Source organism: Gymnogyps californianus, chromosome 1 (genome assembly GCF_018139145.2).
Source record: "Gymnogyps californianus isolate 813 chromosome 1, ASM1813914v2, whole genome shotgun sequence".
Lineage (NCBI taxonomy): Eukaryota > Metazoa > Chordata > Aves > Accipitriformes > Cathartidae > Gymnogyps > Gymnogyps californianus.
In genome coordinates this window covers 133,729,141-133,745,981 of record NC_059471.1, presented here as the reverse complement: position 1 = coordinate 133,745,981, position 16,841 = coordinate 133,729,141, and the positions used below count along the sequence as shown (strand labels likewise).

At 44.1% G+C, this 16,841-nt stretch overlaps 1 protein-coding gene across 2 annotated transcripts in view; it reads left to right on the top strand.

Annotated features, from left to right (window-relative positions):
• Positions 1-12,707, top strand: part of TSPAN9 (tetraspanin 9) — a 200,123-nt gene extending 187,416 nt beyond the window's left edge. For both annotated transcript variants that reach the window (XM_050898445.1, XM_050898435.1), the window contains 6 exons: positions 3,249-3,440; positions 5,124-5,198; positions 6,783-6,884; positions 7,496-7,627; positions 7,748-7,831; positions 8,636-12,707. In XM_050898445.1, the coding sequence (XP_050754402.1) occupies positions 3,249-3,440; positions 5,124-5,198; positions 6,783-6,884; positions 7,496-7,627; positions 7,748-7,831; positions 8,636-8,707 (657 nt within the window). In that variant the 3' untranslated portion in view covers positions 8,708-12,707. The remainder of the gene's footprint in view (positions 1-3,248; positions 3,441-5,123; positions 5,199-6,782; positions 6,885-7,495; positions 7,628-7,747; positions 7,832-8,635) is intronic.
• Positions 12,708-16,841: the final 4,134 nt, after the last annotated feature.

The following is a 16,841-nucleotide window of genomic DNA, read 5'->3' as shown; positions in this document are numbered from 1 at the left end:
TCCCTTCCCTCATCTAAGCAATTAGCTGCTTCTAACTTTGTCTAAATAAACATAAACATGAGCCTTCTGGACTCATTTCCTAGCCACCTTTCTCTTCTAGACCCAATCTCTGTCAAGGATTGTGCTGGTTTTTTTCAAATGGTAAAGAGATGCTGGTAAGGGCTTCTTTCTTCTACCTCTTTTGCTACTATCCTCATAATTGGAGTTAGATACTGAGGTGCAACTCTTCATGGGCTGATCTTTCTATTGATCACGTGTGCTTTTTGTCCTTTACTTGCCCTTCCTCTGTAAGCCTTTTGCCCTGATCTTGCTCTTACCACCACCTTGTTTATCTGCAATGATCTGTTGCTTTTGGCCTGATGATTCCAGAATTCACTGCCCTCTTTCAAAACACTTGAGTTAGGGCTGTGATTTCTGAGCCTGATAAGAGTATGAAAGTCCAAGGAACACGTTTGTGAATAACCTTTAAAGTCTGAATTCAGATTCTGAAGGGAAGTTACACTGAACAATTTCAGTCTTTGGTAGAAACTTCCTTGGAAACATTTACAGACTCATCCATGGAGTGTCATGAAGTCATTGATTGAAGTGCTATCAGCTATTGGCAATGTACATCCCTGGCAGCTTAGAAATGCCATTTAAAACCTTAAATGAATGTTGTGTGGTGAGAGCCGCTTCTAACCTCCTGAAGCATCAAGCTTTCAGCCTGAGCAACTGCCTGCAGTTCTCATCTAACGGTTGAAGCAGCTGAGCCACAGAGTGGATTCCTGAGAGGGCTTGAGGCACCAAAACTGCAGCAATTCAAGGACAGAGTAGATGAAATTTAAAGCAGGAGCAATAGGGTGACTGATTCCATGAACTGCAGACAGTTTAAACCTGTGGTGATGTCCACTGGGTCCTGCAGCAGGATGTGGTCAGGAGACTTCTGTTTTGCATCCCCCCACAGTTCTCTACTACTCCAAGTTCACATTGACCTTGCTGACATACCATGAAAGGCAATGAGAAATCACTTCAAGACGATTAATTGGAGAGGACGGATTTGGGGGAAGAGATGAAAGTCCTATAGCCCTTTCCTGCCACATGGCACAACATGTGTGTATGTTTTGTACCAGTCTTTTCATAGGGATAGTAGCTGTTTGACTTTTTCCTGCTACACACACTTATGTTGCAGCTGCATCCAGTTCTGTTACAGGAAACAGATATTGTGACATTTATCCACAGCTGGTGATGCAAAGCTCCCCAGCTCACTCTGTGGAGTTACTGTGTGTTGAGTTTTGGAAGCAGAGGTGCTTCCCAGCCTCCTGACAAGAGTGCTGAAAATTTCCTCTGTGTTACCCAATGCATGTGCTTGTGAGCTTTAGACAGTTATGGTTTTTTTTTCCAGATTGCGAAGCTGATGCTTAGGTGCAAGGGGGCCTGGAAATAACCACCAATGCAGTATAGTTACTCTCCATCTCTTATTCTCTTTCTCTGCATACACAACCCTATATTTTTATGCTTTGCATGATGTTAGCTCCTGTGGACTTGATACATTGGGAGATGCTTTACTCTGCCTCCCATGGGAATGCCTGTGAGCGTCTTGCATAAGGCCTACTCCTGATCACAATTCTTCACCAAACTGGTGAATCTCCCTAGATGCAAAGCAGTTTCAAAAGCTTCAAGCAAACTAGGAAGGGGGCTCAGAGGGGACCGAAGGGTCACAGGGGAAGTAAAAGAAAATAACCATGCATATGGTTATGAAAACATAAGCCTGACTCATAGATAAGGTGACATAAATGCAAGAAGGTACTGTTCTAGTTTTTCTTTCATGTTCTGTGAAGCAGCAAAACCAAAAGGAGCCAGTTGTACCCTGAACTATATCTGCTTTGCTGGTAAAATCACCTCAGACACAAGTGGGGATATTTGCCCAAAAAGTTTGGTCTGCAGCTCTTCATCATGCCACATTAGTGCTCATCACAAGGCAGGATTGAACCCTATTTTAGTGGAGGTACTGTTCTCTGACCTTGAGTTTCCAGTTTGAGTAAAAGTTGTAAGTTTATGCAAGCACAATGGGGTGGGCTGGGTGTGGCGAACCTGCTAGATGGCAAGAACTTTTGTTCCTCTTGTTCCTCACTGCTGACAGGTGAGCACCAGCAGCTTTGGGATATCACTGTGAGTAATGATTAGGTGCCGTTTTGTTTTTCCCATGCAGTGGTCCAAGTAAATTAGAGCAATATACTCTGAGTTGGGGATGGGGTGGGAGTGTACTCTGATCCCCCTCCCAGTGAAAGTGATGTGAATTTCACCTCTGACCTTGGCAAAGGCTAGATTTGGCAGGAAACTGTAATAGTACTCTTTAGTAGCTCACAAATTTAATGAAAGTGCAACTAACTCCTACTTCTGATTTCACTGCACAGTGATCACAGATCAGATGGGAAGTTGTATGAGAGCCATTTTAAGCAAGTACTAAAAGATGGCCAGCTTTTAGGCCCCCTGTAGTGCAACACTTGCCCATTGTTCTGAAGACCTGCCCCATGACTTAGGGTGGGAAACCTTATTTCCTTAACCAGACATGGTATTGTTAAGAGTGAGAAGCAAAGTGAAGTTAATTTTATGTTTTGTTAGCAGCTTTGCATTTCCTTCAGATTCTCTCACTGACAGAGAGTAGCGGAAGTTGAGCTTCCTGTAGATAATAAACCTAGAAAACTGATTTTTGTGACATTGAGCATTGGCAAACAACAGTAAAGCAACAACTCATACTAAAACCTAACCTGGCTACCGGGACTGGGCATTTTATGACAAATATTTATTGAAATTATACTATTGATTGTAATTATCTCCCGGACTTCCTTGCCTGCCCTAGGATGAGGAAATACAGGGCTGGATACTCTGAGACATTGTAGATGACTGTAGAAATAAGTGCAATGGAGCATTCTTTCAAACAATGTTTTTTATCTTCCTACAGAAAAATTGCACTGGGTTGTGCTGTTGGGAGATCAACGGGTAGCCCTGGTTTCATGTGCTGAGTCTTTAAAAAGAGAATTCTGCCATCCAGTGGCTTTTGAATAGATTTAGAAGTATAGGTGACATGACCAAGTCTGGGTAAGAACATTTAGTTTCACTTTGTTTCAGCACCAAGCCAGTGAGAGCATTACTGCAGAACAGTTACCTGAGAGTTTGCTTGAGAAATTCTTTCCTTTCAGAGAGCGGGGGAAGGAGCCAATGCCATTTATTTTAATGGTGAAACCTTTCTTTTTTTTATCTCTTTGCAGTTATGTGGCTGTGGGCTGCTGGGTGTGGGCATCTGGCTGTCAGTGTCTCAAGGAAACTTCGCCACATTTTCTCCTAGCTTTCCGTCGCTTTCAGCTGCCAACCTAGTCATTGCCATTGGCACAGTCATCATGGTGACCGGCTTTCTGGGCTGCCTAGGTGCTATCAAGGAAAACAAGTGCCTCCTGTTGAGTGTAAGACATCTTCTTTTCACTAAGACCAGTGACTGTTGGTTCGTTATTATTTTATGTAAATGACCAGTGCAAAATAGTCTTGTGGATCACTGTAACATTGCCCTTGGCTTTCAGTCTTATGTATGCTTGCAGTATGACATCCCACAGCTTTGGTCACAGTGATATCATTGTTGTATTAGCAAATGTATCCTTGTTACTTTGTGCCCTAATGTATTAGATAGCAAAGCAAATTACTGAGTTACCTCTGAATGGTTAAACATGAACTGTAGGGTCAACCTGGATAGCCCTTCTGGAAATGTCTGTTAGAAGGATTGACTGAACAATCTTAAGCACAGCTGCTTCTGGATGCCACTCGAAGCCTCTCATGGCTATTTTCTACTTTGCCGTTATCTAAGGCCTTTGTCAGAGGTTGGTGGAAACATATGTCCCAAAGTTAAGAGGTCAAGGTCTCTGCCAGGCCTTACCAATTAAAAAAAAAAAAAAAAAAAATCTGATCCTTGGCAGTCTTTGTCCAGCACTGAAGCACGGAGGTTGGGAACCCCTCTCAGAAAACACAGTGTGGGTCAGTCCTCTTGCATAAACCTAGGAGGCTTCATCATGCTTCTCCCCACCCCAAGGAGAGAGGTATTGTGGCACAAGGTGAGAGGAGGGCTTTCAAAGCAGACAGCTTCCAATTCAGTCACAGCTTATGAATCACAGGTGCTGTGACACTAAGGAGCACGTGAGTCTTCTTTGTGTAAAAGTCTCCCTTACATGGTGTTGGGGAACAGATGGGCAGCATTCCTTAGACCGCCTCAGAGAATTAAACTGGAGGACAAATGTGCACCTATTTTTTGCTATCTGCTGCTTGGTTTTGTATGTTGTACAGCTAAGAAAGCAAACAGAGAATAGTAATGAGGTCTGTGTTGTTCATCCACACAAACTGCAACACCAGCTGAATTTTTTGGATTCTTTTAAGAGTGTTTATATTCTTACAAGGTTCTGCAAAAGTCTTTTTATACTAACATAACTATCATGAGTTTCCGATTGGAGAGCTTGCTGCACTGCATACTACATCTCCCCCAGTGTCTGTGTGGGGGATGCCATGCCTATGTGGCAGTCCACTAGTACATAAAGGCAACTAGTGGAAATGAAAAGTAGTGAGAAACTACTGGAGCTCAAACTTGGGATGCCCCTGCAGAGAGAGATCTCAGCTACAGAGAGTTGGGAATAGAAGTGCTGAGTAATATAGTGACTATTCCAACAGGCAGTCAGATGTGGTTAAAGCCCACCTGCTAGGGAATCACTCCTGAGGCATGTCGCATTGATCTTTGTGGTAATGGGTTTAGCATCTGTTCTGTAGTCTGTATGAAGGAAAGAGACTACCAGGGCCACATGCTGTGACAGCAGTCAAAAAAAGCAAGACAAAAGCATTGCTGAAACCTGCACACTATAGTAGGGCAAAACCTGAGATTTAGAGAATGCTAGACAGTGAGCTTCGTCATTGATGGTGAGACCTACAGGAGCTTCAGTAGCAATATAGTATCAATATGCCTGAATAGTTTGAAATCAAACTTGCATGGTTTTGGCAGTAGAGGAAAGGTTTAGAGGACAAGGCCTATAGTCTTCAGAGTTTCTAGCAGCCCCAGGTTTGCTCCCTAGTTGGCAAGTGTGTATACACTGTCTGTTTTTTCTTTATTCTAGTTTTTCATCGTTTTGCTGATAATTCTCCTGGCAGAGCTGATATTACTCATTTTGTTCTTTGTTTATATGGACAAGGTAAGCAAATATGCCATATAGATTAATTATCTGTACTAGCATGTAAACCAGGTTCAGTTTGCTTTTGTTTGATGGAGGTGTGTGCGTTCTTCCTCTTCACTTTGGTGAAGGTTTAACCTTGAGATCTTGGCTGTCTTCTGTAAGTGGCTTCTGCAGGGGGAGGAGGAAGTGATGAGGAGAGCAAACAGGAGAGGAGAACCTGCTGAGCTTTACAGTTTCCTCCCTGAAATAAAACCATGGTCCAGGGCCTCCCTTTTAGTCTTCTCCTAAAAGCTAAGATAGCCCTCAGCATAGCTGTTTCATGTCTCTGCAAGCAGCTGATCATCTTGTGGACCTGGGTTGTGGGAGGTCCTGCTTGAGACCTGGTTAGCTTCTTAGGGCCAGCCCTTAAACAGGACTGGAGGAGAGAGGCCTGGGATATTCATAGGTTATTCGAGATGCCACCAGCTGTCTCACTTAACTGGACAGTCCCAGAGAGTTTCACAAGGGTGCGGAGTGGATCAAGAGGCAGCTTCTCATAAAGCCCATCTGTAGGAATCTGCTGTCTAGTAGAGTCTAAGTTAAGTAGGCACAACTGGCTGGCCTGTCAGATAGGTAAGACTGGAAAAATCCTTGGGGAACTGGAGAACTCTGCTAAACACAGGACAGAGCCTTACAGTATGAACATGTCCAGACTGATTTTAAAACTGAGCTCCTACCAGATTTGTATCTCTTCACAGGTTGTCATTATGATGCCTGCCAATTTCAGGGAGCTGGGGTGAACTTCTGATTTTGAATGGGGTGTCAAAGAGGGATGAAACAGATCCTATAATATAGTTGACCTTTATGCTAGGACCCATTGGTTAATCCTTTCTCTGCTGGCAGCTCACTGCTGTCAGAGCCAAGGAGCATTCCTACCTGCATCCAGGACTCCAGGCTCGGACTGAAATTCATACAAGAAATGGGACACCTCAGATTTCCCGTTAAGCATTCCAACTTTCTCCTCTAAAGAAAGAAGAGCACATTTGAAAGTCATAAATCCTACAAGCCTGTCCCCACAAGGAGAACAATGATAATGCCCTTTTTTAATTGATTTTGTATTGGCCATTTATTATAGCCTGCCTGAACCCGTGCAAGAGATAACTATGTTAAAGTTGGGAGGCTGGGACTCTGTTTTTATGATATTAGCAAATTAAAGTAGGCTATAGGTTACAGGCAGGAGAGGGTGATACGGGGTATTGACAACAGCTGTCTCTGGCGAAGTTAAAGTAAGCTCAGCAGATTTCTGCTGATCACTCTTCAGTTAGTTTGGATCAGATAATGACTGTATGATGGACTCTTAGTACAGGGGAAGCTGTTTGGTGTCCTATCGCATGAGAATTAATCCAGTATTTTGCAATCTGAGGGAGAGACTAGGCCTTGGCAGGTGCTGAAAGGTTCCACTGACTTGTGAGGGTCTTGAAGCTATGATGGAGCTTTTCTACCCATGTTAAGTTTGTGGTGAGAGAAGGTAAGAGAGATACCTTCTATATGCAAGTCTGTACCATTTGGTCCTTTCCTCTAAACAGCAATGCGTTGACTTTCTGTCTTTTTTACATGATGCAGGTGAGTGAGAGTGCAAAGAAGGATTTGAAGGAAGGTATGAAGCTATACAATTCAGAAAATAATGTTGGACTGAAAAATGCATGGAATATCATTCAAGCAGAGGTAACATATTTTCTCAATAGAAAAAAGATAACAATTTGGCTGTAAAGGCTGCTGCAGTCTGTTAACTGTGGCATCCATGCCAAGTCTAAAAGATGGCTAATGGCTTTGGTTTCTGATTTTGCACTCCTGAACATCCAGGGAGTACTGTGAAACGCAGGATCAAAGTGTACTCTGTAAGGTGAAAGATACTCACCTCTCTCTGAGATTCTCTGTGCCTATAACAGGCACAGAGATGATCTGAAACAGAGGAGAAGCAGTAAAACCTGCATAGGTAGAACTGCAGCTGTGGCAGCTAGGCTTTTGCTGTTCAGCAGTTGTGGGCAGGTTACCTTATGTTTTGGTGTTTGGGCTCATGTCTCTGTGACAAGAAGACTAACATACCTCGGTCAGGGGACTGTTTATTTTCTTTATTTTCTTTGTTTATTTTTTTATGTTGTTAAGTATTTGCTTTTAGTGATCCCTGAGCACAAAGCGCTTTAAAAATACAAAAGTGTTGTGGCAGCCCTTTTGAAAATATACAGTTGTTTAGTGGAAGTAAAAGTTTGTGGTGGTGCATGATTCACAAATTGTGCTAGTTAAGTTAATTTTTTAATCCTTTACTTTTGCCATAGATGAAATGCTGTGGTGTGAATGACTTTACGGATTGGTACCCAGTGCTGGGAGAAAACACTGTCCCAGACCGATGTTGTACAGAAAACTCCCAAGACTGTGGACGAAACTCCACCGAATTAGTGTGGAAGACGGTAAGGCTTGCTTTGCCCAGGTCAAGACTTAGGGAGGGGTGGGAAGGAAGAAAATAGAGGGAATGCACGTGAAAGAAAATGTGACGTTGGGATTTCAATTTTCATCTTTCATCATTTCAGGGATGTTACGAGAGAGTTATGACCTGGTTTGATGAGAATAAGCACGTCCTTGGTTCAATTGGGATGTGCATCCTCATAATGCAGGTAATACTGGTATGATGTTTGTCAACGTGGCTTTGATTTGCTGTCAGCATTCTTGATTCTGCTGTGTGAAAAGTGGCGCTCAACTGCTTTGAGTTTGATCATGATTTCAAAAATGTCAGATTTGTTTTATGAGTTCATTTAAGGCCATCTACTCAGAAAGGAAGCAGGTCAGTAGTCAGCCCAGCAAAGAAGACATGCTACAGTGGGGTTTTGCTTACCTGCGTTTTGACTTCAGAGCACCACTTTGGAGTTCCCATGTTTAGCCATTTGTTACACTGTCCCTTAGGGAATTGTTTTTCTAAATTTTAGAAGCAAGTTCTAGAAATTGCCAAAATGAGTCAAATCATGGCCACTGAACTGAGTAGGTTAACGTGTTTTAAAAAAGAAATGCAGAATTATCATCATAATCCGTTAAGGTTTTGGGGTTCCTGTATCACTGCTGTACTTTTGGGGGAGAATACCTCAATCTGATGTTTTCAGTCACAGTTATCTGGCTAAACAAGCACAAGTTGTTGGGTAAAAAGGAAGAGTAACTCATATGTATTGATTCTGAAAAATTGTTGCATGTATGACAAAGAGCCCTGAGAGCTTTTTGCCTCCATCTGTGCTCTGACAGATATATCTCCGGACATCACTGTGTGCCTGACCAACATACATCCAAGTTTACTGATCAGTGTTGAAGCTTGAGAAATACGGCTAGTGTAGAATGACTTTTAAAACTACAGTTGGACCATGAACACTGGTCAGCAGTGCAGTTTTGGCAGCCTCCCTGTACTGAAGCCCTTATTGTTTGTTTTCCTTCAGATTCTTGGGATGGCCTTCTCCATGACACTCTTCCAGCAGATTCACAGGACTGGCAAAAAATATGACGCCTAAAGCCTCTGAAACATCAACCCTTCTATCTCATCATAAAAATGAACAAAAGGAATGACCTCAAAGAGTATCAAGCCTAGCCCTGCTGAGGGAATCTGTCCCATTGACTGATTACTTTGTTGTTACTTGTCCAGTTATTATCACAACTTGTTATTTGACTCATTTTTTTGTCTGTTTCACATTTGCCATTTATTTGCCAAAGAGGGGAGAAACCCCCCCAAACAAATGGATTTTCTACACAAAATCATAGATCTGCTCTAAGAATGTTTCTTAACTTAAGAAAATGTTTTGCTCTACTAATCCATGCTATATGTGGAAAATTATGTGTGTTCAACTTCAAGGGGAATTCTTCAAAGTCTTCCATTAAGTTTTCAACCCTTATGTCCAATTTACTGGAAGACTTGGAAAAGCCACTCTAACTGAGAGTCCTAGAAATTGGAGCTGCTTTGCAGCTTCTTGTACCTTACGGTGTATACTTTTTTATTATGATAATGATGATGATTATTATGATGGATATAGCTTAGAATTTAGTTGCCTGACGTATAACTTCTTACTGTTTTTGGTTTTACACATTTATTGTACATTAATTTGGGAACCACTGTGCGATCTCCAGAGGACATGTTTTTCAAAGTTGACGGTGCAGGCAAATAAAGACATAACTTTTCTCAAGTCCATGGGGAGGCATCATCTACCTGTATCAAGGCCTTGATGCCCTTACTGTAACAAAGGTGGTTCCTTTCAAATCAGAGGCTCTTTCCTCACATAGAATGCAATGCCTTCCCATTGGACCAGATGGTGAGCTTCCTACTCTTGTGAGGCAAAGTTCCAATGCCTTTACTAATCCAAAGAGGTGTCTGGCTGCTTTGATGTCATGCTACTTTGAAAGCTAAAAGTACTGACTAAGCAAGTTACTGCTCCCTGGCATGAAGGAGAGAGATTGCAGTCTGACCTACTGGCCAGTTGGCAGCAGATTTCACAGACTGTGTTGTCTGTTTCAAAAAGTTTGCCCAAGGCATAGCATGCTGCTGGATATGAGGGAAGGGGACGGCAATTTGATGGCAACATTGTCATGCCATGCCCTTCATTGAATGACAGATGAAGATGACAACTGTCTCCCTGAGCTGGAAAAGGTGGTTTGATTAAAGGTAACCAGATGATGCAGGAAAGGGGCAATTTCCAAAACAGCACTCAGAGACAGTATGTGTTGTCACACCTTCAGTACAGAATTGGTTCTTGCTGACGGATTGCCAAGTCCATCCAATGGGGTAGTTCAGAGTTCACTGCAATGCATATTTTTACGAACATTCCTGTTAGAAAACTTGAATATATATTTCTCTAGTTTGAATGCTGCTTCATTGCAAGCAGCCCCCATTTACCCTTTGTTCCAGGTTTTTGCTGTTTTGTGAAGGAAGAAGGAACAGCTCAGACATTGGAGGATGTTCTGATTTAACTCCAGTCAGGGCTCGACTCAGCTCTGAAAGAAACACTGCTTTTTGTATTAGCAGCAGTCAGAAGTGGCCTTCAGAGGTTACCTCATCCAATGTGACTCTCAAAGGGGTACTGTCATCTATGTGAGATGGGTTTACTGTGACATTATTGGGCTGAGTTTCAGAGGATGGAGAGGATGGAGATTTTGTGCCTTTCAGAGCCATGCCGTGTCAAACTACTCCTCTGGTAAACAAGTTTCTCGTAATGTCCAGTCTGAATATTTATACTTTAAACTCTTAAAAGATATAATTTTAATTGTGTCATTCAGCCTATCTTTTCCTTGTGGGCTGAAATAGATCTTGAGCCACTTCGTATGTGGGAGTTTTTAGTCCCCTGTTTATCTTCCTAGTAGGTCCTGCATGCATCTGTACATCTGGCAGCAATAGTGTTTTGTGTGGCCTATGTGTCACTTTTTTGAGTTCCTATGAAATCAGTGTGACAGGAAGGAGTGTGGATGTGTGGGAGATGATAGAGGTGAATTTGGGTGTTGCAGTGAAGAAGGAGGTTACTATTCTTAGAGCATGGCCCTTGCCCATATGAGCACAATGCCCAAAGTTTCACAGGGCTCTTGTTTCCCACTAAAGCAGACAATGCCATATGGGTTTAGCTATTTCACTTGGATTGCCTTTGAAAGAGTCAGGGAAGAAGCAGAGGGAAAGCACAGAAACTGAATCCAGTTTTACTTCCATTTCTAAGAAAAATTGGGACCAGGAGCATCTGAGCCCCACTGGAGATGGATGTTCCATGTTGAAGAAGGGGCTCTGATGCCCAGTGTACTTGCTGCTACATGTAAGACTGTATCCGAAGTTGCTAAGATGCGTTCCCATTTTTGGAAGAAAAGACAGGATGATTTTCATTTGATGGCTCCACTGCATTCTCCCTTTGGGAAGAGGTGCTTAGCTTTCTCTAGCTTTCTCTGGTGTTCAAAAAGAGCAGGGTGCAGGACTGAGCAGGAGCATAATTTCTGTCCTTTTGGGTCGCACAGTGGTACCTGCCGCATCTTAATCTGCAGTCAATTTTTGTACAAAAAATGGTAAAATATATTAGTGAAAGTAATAAGGAAATAAAAAATGTTTATGAGTAACTCAGAGATGAAATGTGTAGTTGCAAACTCAGCTACTTTGCCTTCCATCCAAACTTATTTTTCTAGAATGCTTCATTCCATTTCACGATCTAGCAGCATAGATCCTGAAATCTTTTTTAATGACTACTTTTGGCATTTTAAGCACAGTATTAAGTGAGATAGTTACACAAGCTTCATGTATTCATCTCTATGAAGCCACCTACAGGAAGAGAGTCAAAAGCAGGACTGATTTGTGTCTCTAGCTGACTTGCTGATGTGGGAGGTGATGACAGACAACCTGAAAGGAGCAGAAAAGTAATGCCATTTTCCAGGCAACAAAAAACAGCCCTGGAAAGTATGAGACTTCATCAGTCAGTTTGTCAGAGAAGGCACTAACTGTCCTGTAAACTGGTCAAAGGGAGCTTTGGCTCATGTATGTATGCACTTTTTTTGCTTATTGCTGGTGGGTGGCTATCTGTGTGTTTTCCCCAAATGTCACTCTGATTATTTAACTATAAGTTTTTAGCATGTTTTTAAATAAAAACTGATACTGAGTAAAAGTATCTTTAATATACACAAATATTGATTTGTATAAATGCATACCTCTGTATCTCTAATTCATGAAAGCACAGTTCAAGTGTGTGAAAGTGCTATTTCTCTTGAGTGTTCCTTCAGACTATAGCATACCTGCTGTCTCACTGTGCTTCATGCTTGGAAGCTGCAGCAGAAATTAAGCAGAGACATAATAGGAGAACTGCTTGAAGAATCTCTACTTAAAAGCTGTTGAAGTGATAGCAGTGAATTCTGTTCCCTCCTGGTGGTACCAAGGCTAGTAGTTATAGGAAGCCCAGGTGGAGGGCGCTCAAAAGAAGTGCCCATAGCTAAGTAGCGTGTGAGATGATAAAAAGAATGGCATAAATGTCGCCAAATGGCATAAATCTTCTCCAAGACAGAAGATGCCTTGTATATGTCATGCATTGAGTTCCTGGACTACGGTCATGTTAGGCCAACTCTCCTATCCTGGGTCCACCACCGTTTGTATATATGAAATACAAACTCACACGCAGGAGGGGTGCAAGCAGAGAGCAGCTGAACTGATCCTCATGGTCTTTCTTGGGCAATGTATTGGTCAGGCATAGAAAAGGCAAGGAGGAAAAGGGTGTTTTCCCAGCAGACGGTTCTTGGGAGCAGCATGGAGTAGGGCACGCATAATTCTGATGTAACTTCTTTCCATAGAGTTGAGCAGCTTCATCCTGTAGCTGGCATGGGGAAACCTGGAGATGTTTGCCTATGGGCTTGCCATCTGTTGTGCAGTAGATAGTAAACACTAAGAAACAACATGCCCTTCCCACCAGGTGATGTTTGCACCAGTGTTTCTTCTATGCAATACCTACTTTCGCCTTTATATAAAAGATTTTTACTAGGATGATATAAAAATAAAGGATTTTTTAAAAGGTGCCTCTTTGACCTCATTTCTCTCCTAACCCCAACTACCACCAAAACCAAAAGGGAACAAAAAAAATGCCAAAAGGTGACTCACAGAGATCTATTCCAACTCCACTGCAGTTAAAGTCCAGAGCTCTTGAAGCTGTTGCATCTCTGAAAAGATCCCCCACCCCCATCCTCCTTCAAAACAATACTCTAATAAAACAGAAATAGGTGTGAAAGATCCCCAAAGAACAGCCAGTTGTTTTTGAGAGTCTGGTAATACAGGAAAGAGTTTGCAAGTATCCCAGAAAATACAGAATAGTCGAAGAGAGGACAAAGTAGTAGCTTGAAAGACATCCAGAGGACACTGAGAAGTCTCAGAGAAACCGTGAAAATTGATTGAACACTGAGATAGATAGAGAAAGATCACAGAATAGCCCTCCAAATGCCAGGAAAGTAGAAGATGGTCTGAAAGATCCCCAGACGAAACAGTGGAGCCAAGCAGAAGCCAACAAAGCAACAGAGAGTCTGAAAGAGATTCAGAGAACATAAAGTAGCCTCAAGGAAGGAAAGAAAGCCTGTAAGTGCCCAAGGAAACAAAATGTAGCATGTCAAAGAGGCCAAGAAAGAAACAGACAAGGCAAAGGACTCCCCAGAGAATACTGAAGAGGCTCAGCAATAACAAGAAAGTATCAGAGATATTAAAGGAGCTCCAGAGTACCCAGTAGTACCAAGGGTGGCCTCAGAGAAAACAACAAAAAAAAAAGGCAGAAAGCTTGAAAGTGCCCCAAAGAGTAGCATCAAAGAAGGGAAAATGAGCCAAAATCTGTAGACTCAGAGAAACACAGAGTAACCTCAAACAGGCAAGGAAACTAGTAGAAAGCCTGAAAGAACCATGGTGAATGCACCAGAGACCTTGACAATAACAAGAAAGTAGGAGAGATTCTGAAAGAGCACTAGAAGAGTATGCCTGCAGCTGCTAAGAAAGGAGAGAGGCCAAAAGAGCAACAGAGAATAGCCTTGGAGAAGGGAAGAAACAAGGAGGGAGGCTGAAAAGTCCAAGGAGAAAGAAGAGTAGCTGCTGAGATGCCACGAACCTTGAAGAGAGGCTGAAACAGCCACAGAAAACCCAGTTTAACTTCAGAAAAGGGGGGGCTGAAACCAGCAGAAAGACTGAAAGTGCTCCAAAGTCACCTCAGTGAGAGGACGGAACAGACCGAAAGCCTGAAAGGCAGCCATAGCAGCTTTGGAGAGGCTGGGGAAGAAGTGGAGAGAGAAGTGAGAGAGTCCCAGAGAACAGGGAAGCCTTGCAGAGCCTGAGAGACTAGAAGAGAGCCTGAACGAACCTCAGAGAAGAGAGAGAAGTCTCAGAGAAGGTAAGAAAATAGCATAAAGCCTGCAAATGTGCAGGGTAACAAAGTCTAGCCTCAGAAAGGTGGAAAAATGTAGGCAAGAAAGAGACCCAGAGAGTATACAGCAGCCTTGGAGAGGTGAAAAAATACAGCAGAAAGACTGAAAGAATGCTGAGAGAGCAGAGAGTAGCCTCTCAGAGACCAAGAAAGAAGCAGAGATGTTAAAAGCGGTTAAAGATGTCAAGAGTCCAAGGAGAACAACACGGTACCACTGGAGGGCGATGAAAGTAGGAGACAGACAAGAAGAACCCTACTGCATGCAGAGTACGCTTAGGGCAGTGAAGAAACAAGCAGATAGCCTCAAACAGCCTCTGAAAGCATCCAGAGTAGCTCTCAGAGAGAGATGGATGGGGAGGAGTTTGAGACGGGTTGAGAGAGCAGAAGGAGCCTGTGGCAGGGCATGACCATATCTCTTGACCTGTGGCCTTTTAAAAAAAAAGGCATTAAACAGTATTGGCCCCAGTATCAATCCCCAAGAAATGCAAATAGTAAACTCGCTGCCAGTTAGTTTGAACGACTGATCACAACCCTTTAAGCCCAGTAGTCCAGCCAGGTATTCACCCACCTTATCTTCCACTTATTCAAACCATACCTCAACCATTTTGGCTACAAGGTTACTATGGAAAACTGTGGCAAAGAGCTTGCTTAAGTTCAGGTGAACAACACTCACTGCTCTCCTCTCATTCAAGTGAATTGTTGTCTCAATGTCGAAAGCTATCAGGTTGGTTCGGCATAATTTGCCCTTGGTAAATCTATACTGTCTTTTCCCAATCAGTTTCTTGTCCTTCGTACAACTGGAAGTAGTTTTTGTGAGGATTTGCTCTGTGATCTTCCCAGGGGTGGAGATTAGGCTGACGAGCCTGTAGCTTTCCGGGGGCTCTTTCTTGCCTTTCGGGGGAGATGGCCGGGGTGGGGTGTGCTATATGCCTCTTCAAATCATCAGGAACCTCCCCTGCTCACTATGACCTCTCAAAGATGAGAGCAGCTCTGCAGTGACTTTGGTCAGCTCCCTCAGCACCTTTGGCCGCATTTCAGGTGGACCCATGGACTTGTGTATGTCCAGCTTGCCTTTTGGTCCCCAACATAGTCTTGCTCTACTGTGGGTAATGCTCCACATCATTGCCAGATTTTGCCATTAAGCTCAGGGACCTAAGGCCTAAGAGCAGACCTTACACAAGTAAATGCCAAGGCAAGGACGGCACTGTGTGTGTCCTTTGTCACCAGGTCCCCTGCCCCATTTGGCAGAGGGTCCACTTTTTGTTAGGCTCCCTTCTAACACCAATGTATTCATAGAAGTTCTTTGTGTTGCTTTCCACGTTCCTCACTAGTTTCAACTCCAGCTGAGCTTTGGGCTTTCCAGATTCCACCCCACCACACTCAGGCAATGACTCTATTCCTCCAGAGCAGCCCGGCCCCACTTCTGCCTTCCGTGCACTTCCTTTGCACTGTCAGCCTCAGTCAGGAGTTCTCTGTTCATCCATGCCAGGCCTGGTAGGCTTCCCACACATCAGATGATAGACCCTTCTCGTGCTTTGAGGAGGTTGCATTTGAAGACTGACCAGCTCCCCTGGACTCCTTTGCCTCCAGGGCGACTCCCGTGGGATACTGCCTACCAGATTCCCTCAACAAGCCAAAGCCTGCTTTCCTCAAGTCCAGGGCTGTAATCTTGCTACATGTCTCACTCACGGCTGGGTGGACCTTGGACATACATTGCAGCCTTGTCGGCAGTCCTGCCTCTGTGTCAGAGAGCAGCGAGGGCTAGCTGCTCCACCATGGAAGGCTAATCAGGAGCGGAACACAGTGACAAGGCAGGCGCAAGCAGTGGCCTCACCCAGGAGCCAGGATGCAGAACGGCAAGTTCAGGGCCAAAGACAGTGGGTCACATGCAGCCCAGCGATCCCCCAGCAAGTCCATAGCAACGAGGGAGATCCAAGGTCAGCCAGGAAGCTGAACCAGTGGGTCTGGGTCAAGGTCCAGACTGTGCAGGTCCAAGATCAGCCATAGACAGAGCTGCTACACAGCTGTGATACAACACAGGCAGGAGCCAGCGGCAAGGCCTCTGCTTAAAAACAGTTCCCAAGGGAAAGGAGGGACAGGCCCTTGCTCCTAGCTTTCTTCCCAACAGCTCTTATCAGCAAAGGAGCTGGACTTGGACTCAGCCACCTAAACTCTGACTTAGCCAACTAAACTCCTAGAAGAGGCATGCACTCCGGGCCCTGACACGCTGACTTCATCTCCTTCTTCTCCTGACTGGACTCTCTGGATGGACCATGACCCGATTCATTACCTTGCCTTGCCTGGGAAAGTCAGCTGACCCTGTTGTCAGCACACCTGCTCTGCCCTCCCTACTCAGTGGGAGTGTGCCCTGGCCACTGAGGGCATTACCTGTGCTGTGGCCAACCCCAGCTCCTGGTTCGCCCCCCTTGCAGCTCTCCAACGAAAGTGTGTGCACCTGTTTCACCAGGCACTTCCTTCCTGCTCCCTGTGCCTCCCCTTCTCTTCAGGCTTTGGTCACCATCCCCTGACGAACCTAGGCTCAAGCCCTCCTAGCTAGGCTGGAAAGCCTGTTGGAAAACCTCCTCTTGCCCCACCCCTGCGTGGCATCCTGTGTCTCCCCAGCACTCCCCATTCCTCAAAGAGGGGGTCCATGGTCATAAAAGCCAAAGCTCTGTCTGCAACACTGGCTGTGCACTCGGGTGTTAACCTGTAGGTTGGGTACCCTCCTACCCAAGCCTTTCCTCTCCGC